The sequence below is a fragment of the Mixophyes fleayi genome, chromosome 4 (genome assembly GCF_038048845.1).
Source record: "Mixophyes fleayi isolate aMixFle1 chromosome 4, aMixFle1.hap1, whole genome shotgun sequence".
Classification (NCBI taxonomy): Eukaryota; Metazoa; Chordata; class Amphibia; order Anura; family Limnodynastidae; genus Mixophyes; species Mixophyes fleayi.
In genome coordinates, this window is record NC_134405.1 from 113,164,283 (window position 1) to 113,176,502 (window position 12,220).

General features: G+C 38.2%; 1 protein-coding gene across 1 annotated transcript in view; it reads left to right on the forward strand.

Annotated features, from left to right (window-relative positions):
* UNC13C (unc-13 homolog C) overlaps positions 1–12,220 on the forward strand; it is a 444,227-nt gene that overhangs the window by 364,755 nt on the left and 67,252 nt on the right. Inside the window, exon 24 of the mRNA XM_075208024.1 lies at positions 10,273–10,361. Coding sequence (XP_075064125.1) covers positions 10,273–10,361 — 89 coding nt within the window. The remainder of the gene's footprint in view (positions 1–10,272; positions 10,362–12,220) is intronic.

Sequence of the window (12,220 nt, forward strand, 5' to 3'; positions counted from 1 at the left end):
TTGCTCGTAAAAAATTAAATTTCCAAAAAAGAAGCAGGGAAGACACAGGGGGCAGACGAGAACAATTTAACATCTGGGCTGGTTTGAAGGATTTTTCAAAAAAATGTGTCACTTTGCCCATAAGTCCATCCAATATGAGTATAAACATGCAAAGGATGGTGGAGGATTACTTTCAAGAGGTAGTTGATATGGAAATGTCAGACAGTCCCTTTCCTTACTGGGAAGAAAAGCAGGCCATTTGGAAACCCATGTACAAACTTGCTTTGCAATACCTAAGCTGCCCACCCTCCAGTGTGTACTCTGAACGAGTGTTCAGCACAGCAGGGAACTTAGTCAGTGATCGCCGTAGAAGGTTACTTCCCAAAAATGTGGAGAAAATGATGTTTATAAAAATGAACTACATCTTCCACGAGGAAGGCCTTCACCATCCAAGACATCCAAGCACTGACTGTTCTCTAATGGCGGATTCAAGCGGCGATGAATTGATAGTCTGTGATGATGACGTACACACTGATGAGGGTGAGGATGAAGCTGAAGATGATGCCGATAACATCTTTTTAAAACTTTCTATGTAAGTGTAGGGTGCAATCTACCCCCAAAGAGGAAAGGGACTTGTGGCATTTCCATATCACATACCATCTTGAAAGGCTGCTGTTAGGGCAATTTATCCTTAAGGGTAGGGTGTCATAGACAGAGTGACCCTAAACTGGCTTTGTCCATTTTTCATAATATTGTACAGTCTATAATGGCTGAATTTTTTAGTATTTTATACAAGTGGAGGGGGGCCTAGAGAGACAGAAACCAAACTGGCTTTCTCCATGTCAATTAATATTGTACAGTCTATAATGGCTGAATTTTTTGGTATTTTATACAAGTGGAGGGGGGCCTAGAGAGACAGAGTGACCCCAAACTGTCTTTCTCCATGTCAATTAATATTGTACAGTCTATAATGGCTGAATTTTTTAGTATTTTATACAAGTGGAGGGGGGCCTAGAGAGACAGAAACCAAACTGGCTTTCTCCATGTCAATTAATATTGTACAGTCTATAATGGCTGAATTTTTTGGTATTTTATACAAGTGGAGGGGGGCCTAGAGAGACAGAGTGACCCCAAACTGTCTTTCTCCATGTCAATTAATATTGTACAGTCTATAATGGCTGAATTTTTTAGTATTTTATACAAGTGGAGGGGGGCCTAGAGAGACAGAAACCAAACTGGCTTTCTCCATGTCAATTAATATTGTACAGTCTATAATGGCTGAATTTTTTGGTATTTTATACAAGTGGAGGGGGGCCTAGAGAGACAGAGTGACCCCAAACTGTCTTTCTCCATGTCAATTAATATTGTACAGTCTATAATGGCTGAATTTTTTAGTATTTTATACAAGTGGAGGGGGGCCTAGAGAGACAGAAACCAAACTGGCTTTCTCCATGTCAATTAATATTGTACAGTCTATAATGGCTGAATTTTTTGGTATTTTATACAAGTGGAGGGGGGCCTAGAGAGACAGAGTGACCCCAAACTGTCTTTCTCCATGTCAATTAATATTGTACAGTCTATAATGGCTGAATTTTTTAGTATTTTATACAAGTGGAGGGGGGCCTAGAGAGACAGAAACCAAACTGGCTTTCTCCATGTCAATTAATATTGTACAGTCTATAATGGCTGAATTTTTTGGTATTTTATACAAGTGGAGGGGGGCCTAGAGAGACAGAGTGACCCCAAACTGTCTTTCTCCATGTCAATTAATATTGTACAGTCTATAATGGCTGAATTTTTTAGTATTTTATACAAGTGGAGGGGGGCCTAGAGAGACAGAAACCAAACTGGCTTTCTCCATGTCAATTAATATTGTACAGTCTATAATGGCTGAATTTTTTGCTATTTTATACAAGTGGAGGGGGGCCTAGAGAGACAGAGTGACCCCAAACTGTCTTTCTCCATGTCAATTAATATTGTACAGTCTATAATGGCTGAATTTTTTAGTATTTTATACAAGTGGAGGGGGGCCTAGAGAGACAGAAACCAAACTGGCTTTCTCCATGTCAATTAATATTGTACAGTCTATAATGGCTGAATTTTTTGCTATTTTATACAAGTGGAGGGGGGCCTTGAGAGACAGAAACCAAACTGGCTTTTTCCATTTCTTTACATATTTAACTATAAGTGTAGGGTGTAATATACATTCAAAGACGATGGCTGCATTGCCAATATGCATAGATGGAGAGGAAGACAATCTGTTTTGTGTGTAGAATAGGCCTACCAACGAAGAATTAAACTGTTTTTTTGGATGATTTATTACCTCAACAATTAGATTACTTGTCTCTAAAACAGTTGGAGCACTAAATTGGGTTAATTTAGGCCCAAAAACATGGATTTTCCCAAAAAATAGCAAAACAAAACCAAACAAAACCAAAACCAAAACCAAAACACGCAATGGCGGTTTTGCAAAACCAAAACCAAAACCAAAACACGACGGTAATCCAGATCCAAAACCGAATCCAAAACCAAAACACGGGGGTCAGTGACCATCTCTACTTATGACTGTATTTACCAAGGTGAGGATGAAGCGTGTACATGTGCTATGCTTTCCTTGCCGAAAAAGAACATCATTTACAAATTGCTGCATGATGCCACCATTAGTTGTAACAAAATGAGTGACACGCATCATCGTTTATTTATATAGCACCAGCAAATTCCGTAGCGCTTGACTATTATTATTATCAAACACAGTAATAAGACAATGCTGTGTAATACAGACAAACAGAGAGGTAAGATGGTCCTGTGACATGATTTTAATGAATGATAACATGCTATTCAGTTGTAGTAACCATAAATTCTCTCCCCTCCTGTTTCTAAGTGTCATGCAGCGTCTACTGCCAATGTCAAGCTTTTCCTGAATGCCATGTTCTTGGATCCTCCATTGTATTGAATGTTAAAAAAATGGCAGTGTTTTGTAGACAAATGATAAAGTCATAAAGTACCTGGAGGATAAGCAGAGGTGGGGCCATGAATTTGGAAGGAGAGAAGTGTAGGCTGATCTGAGGTGTGAACAAAACCTAAAGACTCTCAAAAATAAGAGAAAACTGTTGATGGGCAACCAATTAACCACAGTGTCCAAAACAAACCAATTTTTAATTCAAAACTATCCCTATTCACCCTTGTCCCATAATTTGGTGCAATTGATACCTCTCATATTCTCAGTTGCATTAGCCTCTTTTTTTGGTGTGCCTCGAGGAATAACAATGAGCCTGTGGAAGTTTTGAGAAAAACACTGGTTTATAGAAATGCCGTAGACGACTGCATCTCTTACACAGGTTACCAATTAAGCAAACCTGGATTATATTATACTATTGTATATTTAAAACTGCAATCCCAAACGCAAATTATTTTTGTGGTTTTTTTTTAAAGCACAGGTTTTGTACCTGTTTAGTCATTTTTCTAGGATGTCCTCCTAAATTAAGTCTTCCTTTTGCAAAATCTTTCTCTGAGGGAACTAATATGGCTGCAGAGACTCTCGGGTGGAACACATTTGCATTTCAGCAATCAAGATCGTTCCTAAGGAGGGTCTCATGATCTCTGATTCAGAACCTTTCCCCCATGTACATGAGAGCAGATGAAGGGGTGACATGTGCTGTGAATAAGCAGCTTGAGAAGATGGGTGTTCCAAAACTTCTCTGCTCATGTGTCATGTGACTGTGGTTGCCAATGCAGTAACATGACTTTTAGCTCGATCTAAATCATTAATAACTGCTTGAAGAAAAAAGTAAGGAAAAGCAAGCAACACAATGTAATTTAGAGTTATTTATGTTAATAAAACATAATTTTTCATGGTATTGCAATTTTAAGAATACAAAAATAAGTAGTAGGTTATTATAAGCCTACAAATGACCTTTGCTCCCCTTATACACTGCAGTGACTACTTGTGTACTAACATTTTGCGAAAAAACTTGACACAAAAAATGTTAGGACACTTAGGTTCTAGAATCCGTAGCCTGAAAATTAACTTATCTGCAGAGAACATTTGTAGTTTGCATAAACAGCTGTTCAAGATAAAACATTTTGTAGCTCTGCATTTTAAATCCACCCCAGATAAATTATTAAAACTGTAATAGCACTTGACCCATGTCTGTTAGTTCCTTGCAAACAAGGATCAGCCTCAGCAAAGCCTTACACTGAAACTAATTATTGTTATTAGTTATTGTAATGTGTTTTTGGAAATATAGCTTAGCAGAAATATATAAATAAAAAAGGTTAAAGGGAACATAAACATTATGTCTAAAGCAAACATACAGCAAATATTCTCACTAAGAGGCCAAGTAATGTTGACAATTATTGACTTTGTCATTGCAGTATTTTTGTGTATATGCTGCATAACAAATCATTCATATTACATTTCCTAGATACAAGAAAGATAGTAAACATCTAGACAGCTTTACCGCTTCAATGGTTTTAAACAAATCCCAATGAGATCAGTGCAACGGTAAGATCTTCGCAATGCAATATTCTACATCTAAGACTCCGGATAAAAGGGAAACATTAGGATTTATTTTATTGTATTATATGTTCTAGGTCATGATACTTACTCACAGCCTCAGGTTTAGTAGTATTTATTTAATTTTAATATCTGCGCTGTTTTATGGCACACAGCCATTTCAACTCCATAAAGTGATTGATTTTTGCACCAACTTTTATTTGGTTGAGTCTCATCCTATACTTTTAATGGGACATCCTAGCATATTTCAGTTGTGCTTTGGTGTACAAACACATTATTAGGTTCACTTTGCCACAAAAATACCACATGTAGTAAAGGCAGTCCTGATGTCACGCTCGCTCTCATAACTTAAGACAAAAATGAGTCTAAAGGAAACAGTATTTTAGGTGGCTTCACTTTCTTTCAGCCATACATTTATTTGGGGTGTCCAGTTTTTAACTTCTACACCTGATTATACACCAGAGCAGTGGCAGCCCTAAAAGTACTCCACATGATACATACTGCAGTTTAATCAAAAGGTATAATCTGTAGAGGCGCACTGTGTTAAAGTGTAATTGCCACATAAAAAGTTCAACCTTGTACCACATTAGAGTCAACCCTCTGGATTGTACTCTGTGGAAGCAATCTTAAATCCCTTCCAATAAAGCATTAAATTGATAGTAAATGTACCACTGAAGTTCTGGTACATAATAAACAAACCCCTCCCATCTGCTTGGGGATGTGGGGAGTTTCCTCCTGACCAAAGTTGATGCAGAGTGGGGATATCTAATCATCCTGCCTAGTTCAGCCGTGTGAGATTCCAATCCCCAAGCCTATAGTGCTATCCCAGGTCACACTTGTATGGGGGATGGCACAATATGATTAGTTTCTTGTGGAGAGGATGTAGGAATAGGAACCTGAGATTTATTGACGCTAAACTTGGTAGGACATTTAATGTTATCTTCAAGTTTCTTCTCAGAAGGGATGATATTTACTGGTCTAGTGATCACTATGCACGCTTACTGGCCTACATGTGCACAAAAAAAAAAAAAAAAAAATATATATATATATATATATATATATATATATATATAAAGCAGCAGATAGATTAAAACGTGGCGCTCAAACACAGAATATGTGAGTAGAAATTAATAAATATCCAATATAGGAAAACACTTTCTTCATAAGATAAGGCAGCCTCCCTCCCAGATTACGGATGGTACTCCGATAATGAATAAATCAATATATACACAGATAGGAGGATGAAATGGCGCCAATATAGGTAGTGTTAGCTGGTAACAATCACCCAGACAGTCAATAATTGCTGATATGCAGAGTATGAATCTTAGCAAGCTGGTACAGTCATTATTCAACAGCTTCCAGATACTCCAACTATATACCGAAATGCAGACAGAGAAAAACAAAAGATGTAGTTGCAAAGGCACCCGTGATGTACAGTAAATAATAGGTGGCAGCGTACCAAGTAGATATAAATAAACAGCTTATCTGTGTCAGAATAATCTGAACGTAGTCTCCAAACAGCCAAGTGAGTCAGGAACCGATGTGTAAACTGCTTGTGAAGATAATGGACGGACACGGTTCCTAGCTACCTTAGAAGTAGCACTCACAGTCCGAGTGGAGTTTGCAAGCAGTGAATTTGCTGGGGTTGATGATCCAGATATAATATATCTTCACAAGCAGTTTACACATCGGTTCCTGACTCACTTGGCTGTTTGGAGACTACGTTCAGATTATTCTGACACAGATAAGCTGTTTATTTATATCTACTTGGTACGCTGCCACCTATTATTTACTGTACATCACGGGTGCCTTTGCAACTACATCTTTTGTTTTTCTCTGTCTGCATTTCGGTATATAGTTGGAGTATCTGGAAGCTGTTGAATAATGACTGTACCAGCTTGCTAAGATTCATACTCTGCATATCAGCAATTATTGACTGTCTGGGTGATTGTTACCAGCTAACACTACCTATATTGGCGCCATTTCATCCTCCTATCTGTGTATATATATATATATATATATATATATATATATATATATATATATATATATATATATATATATATATAAAATACAGCCTCAAGTTTTATAAACAAATATATTTAAAATTCAAAAATCTTGATTGATGCCTTCAATCATGACCTTACATTTTCCAAAATAAACCCCAATTCCTCCCCCAGTACAATCGGCTGGTGGACAGTGAGCCATTCTCAGAAGAAAGCCATTAATGTAGACTCAACACCAGGCCCCACTTCCCTGGTGAGCAGGTAATGTTATTTCCCTGGCCACCACCACACACGCAGCTCAGAAGGTCTCTCAGAAAAATATGAATGCACTAATTTATTATTATAGAAAAGCCTTCAACTTAACTGGGGGCTTTGAATTTATTTTTCCAAATCTGGTCAAGCTATTGTGTACCAGGTCAATCCCATCTCCTTGTTGCTAACAGGTTTTTACTTAACAATCCCACTCATCTCAATACACCTCAGGGTTTAATCTTGCCATTAATTACCAGCCATATTATTAGAATCTCTGTAAAGTTCTAATTTTCCTCAATAAATGAGAAAAATGTTTATAAGAAAGTTGAGTGGTATTGGTCACTATTAAGTTAGCAGACCCTATTTCAAGTAAGCATATTCATCATACCATCACCTAAATCATACTCCTTAGAGCTATTAATTAAGGCATTTGCATTTTTTGTATTTACAATTTGCTACTTTAGTGGAAATGTGGAAAATGTGGGGACTTTGAGAATAATGTCTCATTGAAAAGCTATATTGCAAAAAGATTTCTAAATATAATTCTAGAGCTGACTGTTCTGACACTTCCTAAATTCAATTTTAAAGCTTGTCTTTCAGGTTTTTAACACATCATTTGTATTTGCGGACACATTTTATCCACTGCTCCGTCATTTAGAATTCCAGCCTGCAAGGCTTATCAGGCCTTTTCTCTTGATTTACTGTATGCCTATAGTCAGTAACAAGGGTTTTTAACCTTGAATTAGACCTATTAATTACTTAAGATCGCTGTGGGAGTTGGTGCTTGAGAATCGTGTTTGTTTTAAGGCATAAAGAACCAGCACATTGTTCGGTCACTTCATCCTCTATATATAATGAAAAAGCTGAAGCTACATGACAATTCACAACCTCTTTTTAATACTGTAAATGTGTTGGAGATTTTTCCAGCTATGTAGAAAGTTCATACTCTATTGCAACATTAAATAAACAATATATCCATGTGGTTGTGAACTGTTGTTATATTTAAGCTTTCTGATACAGTCCTACTGCATAAGCAGAACAGCCCCCTGTTGCATAGTTGCCTACTCTCCCGGAATGGCCGGGAGACTCCCGAATTTTTAGGAGTTCTCCCGGACTCCCGAGAGAGCAGGCAAAAATCCCGGATCTAGATTTCGGCGTTGTTGAAGGTGGCGGGGGCGGGGCTAAATGTGTCATCGTGGCCCCGCCCCCTGCTGCAATTGGCTAAAATTGCCTGAGTTTGACAGGGGCGGAGCCTAATGGTGCACCGCGCGTGGCCACGCCGCCCTCAACGGACCCCCTCCCGGAAAGCTGCCTGCAAAAGTAGGCAAGTATGCTGTTGCAATATACATATTATTATTGCTGTTGATTTGTAAAGTGCCACACTGCAGCTGATGCTTGCATGATTCTGACACTAGCGCCTGCCTGCTCCTGGAGAGACGGATAGGGAGGGAAGGGCGTGTAAACACAGGCCAAGGCACCAATACTGCTGATGCAGAATCAGACATATCTCAAGATGCTTCCAGCTCTGCATATGGTCGGAAATCAGTTCCTGAGACACAGATCGAGAAATGTAGAAGCATATTGATTAGCCCATAATGAATCTTAACTGAAATCTTGTGAACAGCTGTATGCAACTATCAACATTTGACTAATACATTCTCCCCCAATCTTCTACAACAGTCTGATTGATAATTGATAATGTAAAAGTTACATTGGGGGGATTCAATTGCTGGCGATGTGGCACATGGACATCACCGCGATGTGCCACATCGCCGGCAATTGAATCCCCCCAATGTTACATTTCCTGCAATTACGGTAGGAATCGCTGCTCATTTTTCTTCGCACCTTTATGGGGTACGAGGAAAAATAAGCAGAGATTCAAGTCACAACATTGGCGCGCGGTGTCCCTGCGAACATTATGGAGACACCTTGCTCCAAATTGAACCCCTCCCCCTTAGTGTCCCAGGGAACAAGTAACTTTGATCTTACATTGTAAAATCCTGCTCTTACAGTTGAACAATTTAGTACTTACTGTGGTTAATATATAGAGCATATTGATGGACATTTACGCATTAAAGATGCAGTGCTCTGAAAGTAATGTCATTGTTAGTGAAGATAAGTTGTAGCCTTGATTGATTCTCAAATTGATTTGATGACTTAAAACAACTATTATAAACTACCTTCCTAAATGTAATACTGTCTAATCTAAATGTGGGTGTCATTAACAAAGCTGATTTTGAATTCACTATAGTACAATTTTTTTTATCCCCAAAATGCCTATAGATCTAATACTGCAGCTCATTTGGCATATGACAAATTTAGATATTTAAATGAATGGTGTATTTTCATAGTAAACAACTAGGTGAAAGTTGTAGATCTGGCACACTGCTGCAATAGGGGATCACGTGGCATTGTAAGGGCTTCACTAAGAAAGTTAATAAAGGGGCAATATGAATATGGTAAATTTCAAACAAGGCTGAACAAAATATGTGTGCACAAAACACTAGTGGACATACAAGCCATGCAGTAGTTATAATCTACTTATTAACTAGCAACTGCAACTCACATCACTGACAATTAATATTTGTTCACAGTGAATTAAGAGTTATTATTATTATTATTATTATTTATATATTGCCACCATATTTTGCCCTTCAGAGAAAATATTAAATCATTAAAATTAGTCCCTTTTACAGAGGAACTTGCAGTCTAATCTCTCTAACACATGGGTCCATTTTTTGTCAGCAACCAACTAACCTACCAGTACTTTTTTGGACTGTGGGAGGAAACTTGAGCACCTAGGATAAATCCACACAGACATGGGAAAAACATGCAAACTCCACACAGATAGGGTTGTGGTTGGAATTTAACCTATGACCCCATTGCTGTGAGGTAGCAATACTAACCATTGTGCCAGTATCAGACTTTATCAGGATTGCTCTGCTCCTTTGTGACTATAGAATTACTCCATTTACCTAGTGCACCAGAAGAAGAAAACAGCAGTATTATCCTGTCAATAAAAATTAAGCCATTTCTTACAAGACTGAGGAAAATGTGATGGTCTCAGAATGAGACTATTTTCTCATTCTAGGCATAATTTGTGCATTGCATTTCACTAACAGGACTTCTATTCCTGGACTTCCAGTAACATGATATTTGTACAATGTAATTCTTTCAGTCAGGCTATTGATAAATTGTTAATGTGGTATTCAGGAATGGGCAGCCTTTGAGGCTGAACTACGTCTCCCATGATGCTCAGGGAGAAGTTGCCTTCCTTTTGTATATAAGTTTGAAGGCCTAGCCAACATACTGCCAAATATGACATTCAAGTAAATCACTGTATGAACATAAAACTCTGTGATTAAAATTCAAGCAGGTGACAGATGGCAGAAGCCGTACTTTCTAATGCAACAAAAGTATGTTGGAAAGTGCAAAGAAATGCTATAAGTGGTAGGCAGGATATGAAATATATTTGAATATCTGTACTAAATAAATGTATGTAAATCTTTCTTTCTGCAGCTGGATCCTGATGCCAGTGCAATGCTTAAAGAACTCCAAGTAAAGCTTAGTTCAGTGCTTGACGAGCTCAGCTGCACATTTGGGGCAAGGTAAATGCAAATGCATCTAAAATATGAAAGACATAGAGACACACTGCTGCTTCTTATTTCACCTTTGTATATTATAATGTAAATAATAAGATCTATGTTAGAAGAAAATTTCTATATTCTGTGAAGGTATTAGGTTTGCTTGTAGAGTCTAACCTGCTTACAGAGCCCATTACTACAACAGATTGGGGTGTGATGTAGCAGCGGGAAGGTTTCACATCTTTGAGCACGTGTTTGACTTCAGGTCCAAGGGTCAGAAAAAATACAACAAAGGAAAGCCAGTGACAGACACCTGTAGGCTGTATAGAGAAATAATCTATGTCTACTGGATACAATTTAGGCAAAACCCAATTGATGTTTGAGAGCCTTTAATGATATGTGAATAAATTATTATGGCCTGCATAAGATTTTTTTTTTAATATGTACTTATTCTTCACTAGCTAATAATCTTAAAAATGTTACTTTACCAAAATGTAGACAATTTCTTAAAGTGCTTTTGCAAATAGGCCAGAATTACATACACTAACCTGTGGTCTTAAAATTACACTCGCAATAAATATTCTTTAAAAGATGAATGTCAGTCGTGGCCTTTACATGCAGGAGATAGAGTAGCGGTTGGTGGACTTGCACTTTAGCCATCTTGTCTTCAATGGAGGTCATATACGAAGCGTAAAAAGCATTTGCTCTGCAGTGCTAAAAAATATTTTGACCCATCATGTGTTTCAATTTGCACATGTATGCATACATTTTAAGGTGCATGGGTTTACGGAGCTCTTGTGCATGGGTTTAAGGAGCTGCTCTGCATGGTTTTTAGTGAGCTAAGATGCATGGGTTTAGTGAGTTGAGATGCATGGTTTTAATGAGCTGGGGTGCATGGGTTTAATGAGCTGGGGTGCATGGGTTTAATGAGCCGCAGTGTAGGGGCTAATGGAGCTGAGGTGCATGGGTTTCTAGAGCGATGGTGCTTGGGTTTATAGAGTTGAGAGCATTTTTTATAGCGCTGAGAGCATTTTTTTATAAAGCTGAGATCATTTGTTTATAGAGCTGAGAGCATTTGTTTATAGAGCTGAGAGCATTTGTTTATAGAGCTGAGAGCATTTGTTTATAGAGCTGAGAACATTTGTTTATAGAGCTGAGAGTATTTGTTTATAGAGCTGAGGTACATGGTTCTATAGAGCTGAGGTGCATGGTTCTACAGAGCTTAGGTGCACAGTTATATAGAGCTTAGGTGCACAGTTCTATAGAGCTGAGGTACATGGGTTTATGGAGCTGGATTGCATGGGTTATGGAGCTGGGTTGCATGGGTTTATAGAGCTGTAGTGCATGGGTTTCTAGAGCGATGGTGCTTGGGTTTATAGAGTTGAGAGCATTTTCTATAGCGCTGAGAGCATTTTTTTATAGCGCTGAGAGCATTTGTTTATAAAGCTGACATCATTTGTTTATAGAGCTGAGAGCATTTGTTTATAGAGCTGAGAGCATTTGTTTATAGAGCTGAGAGCATTTGTTTATAGAGCTGAGAGCATTTGTTTATAGAGCTGAGAGTATTTGTTTATAGAGCTGAGGTGCATGGTTCTACAGAGCTTAGGTGCACAGTTATATAGAGCTTAGGTGCACAGTTCTATAGAGCTGAGGTACATGGGTTTATGGAGCTGGATTGCATGGGTTATGGAGCTGGGTTGCATGGGTTTATAGAGCTGCAGTGCATGGGTTTCTAGAGCGATGGTGCTTGGGTTTATAGAGTTAAGAGCATTTTCTATAGCGCTGAGAGCATTTGTTTATAGCGCTGAGAGCATTTGTTTATAAAGCTGACATCATTTGTTTATAGAGCTGAGGTACATGGTTCTATAGAGCTGAGGTGCATG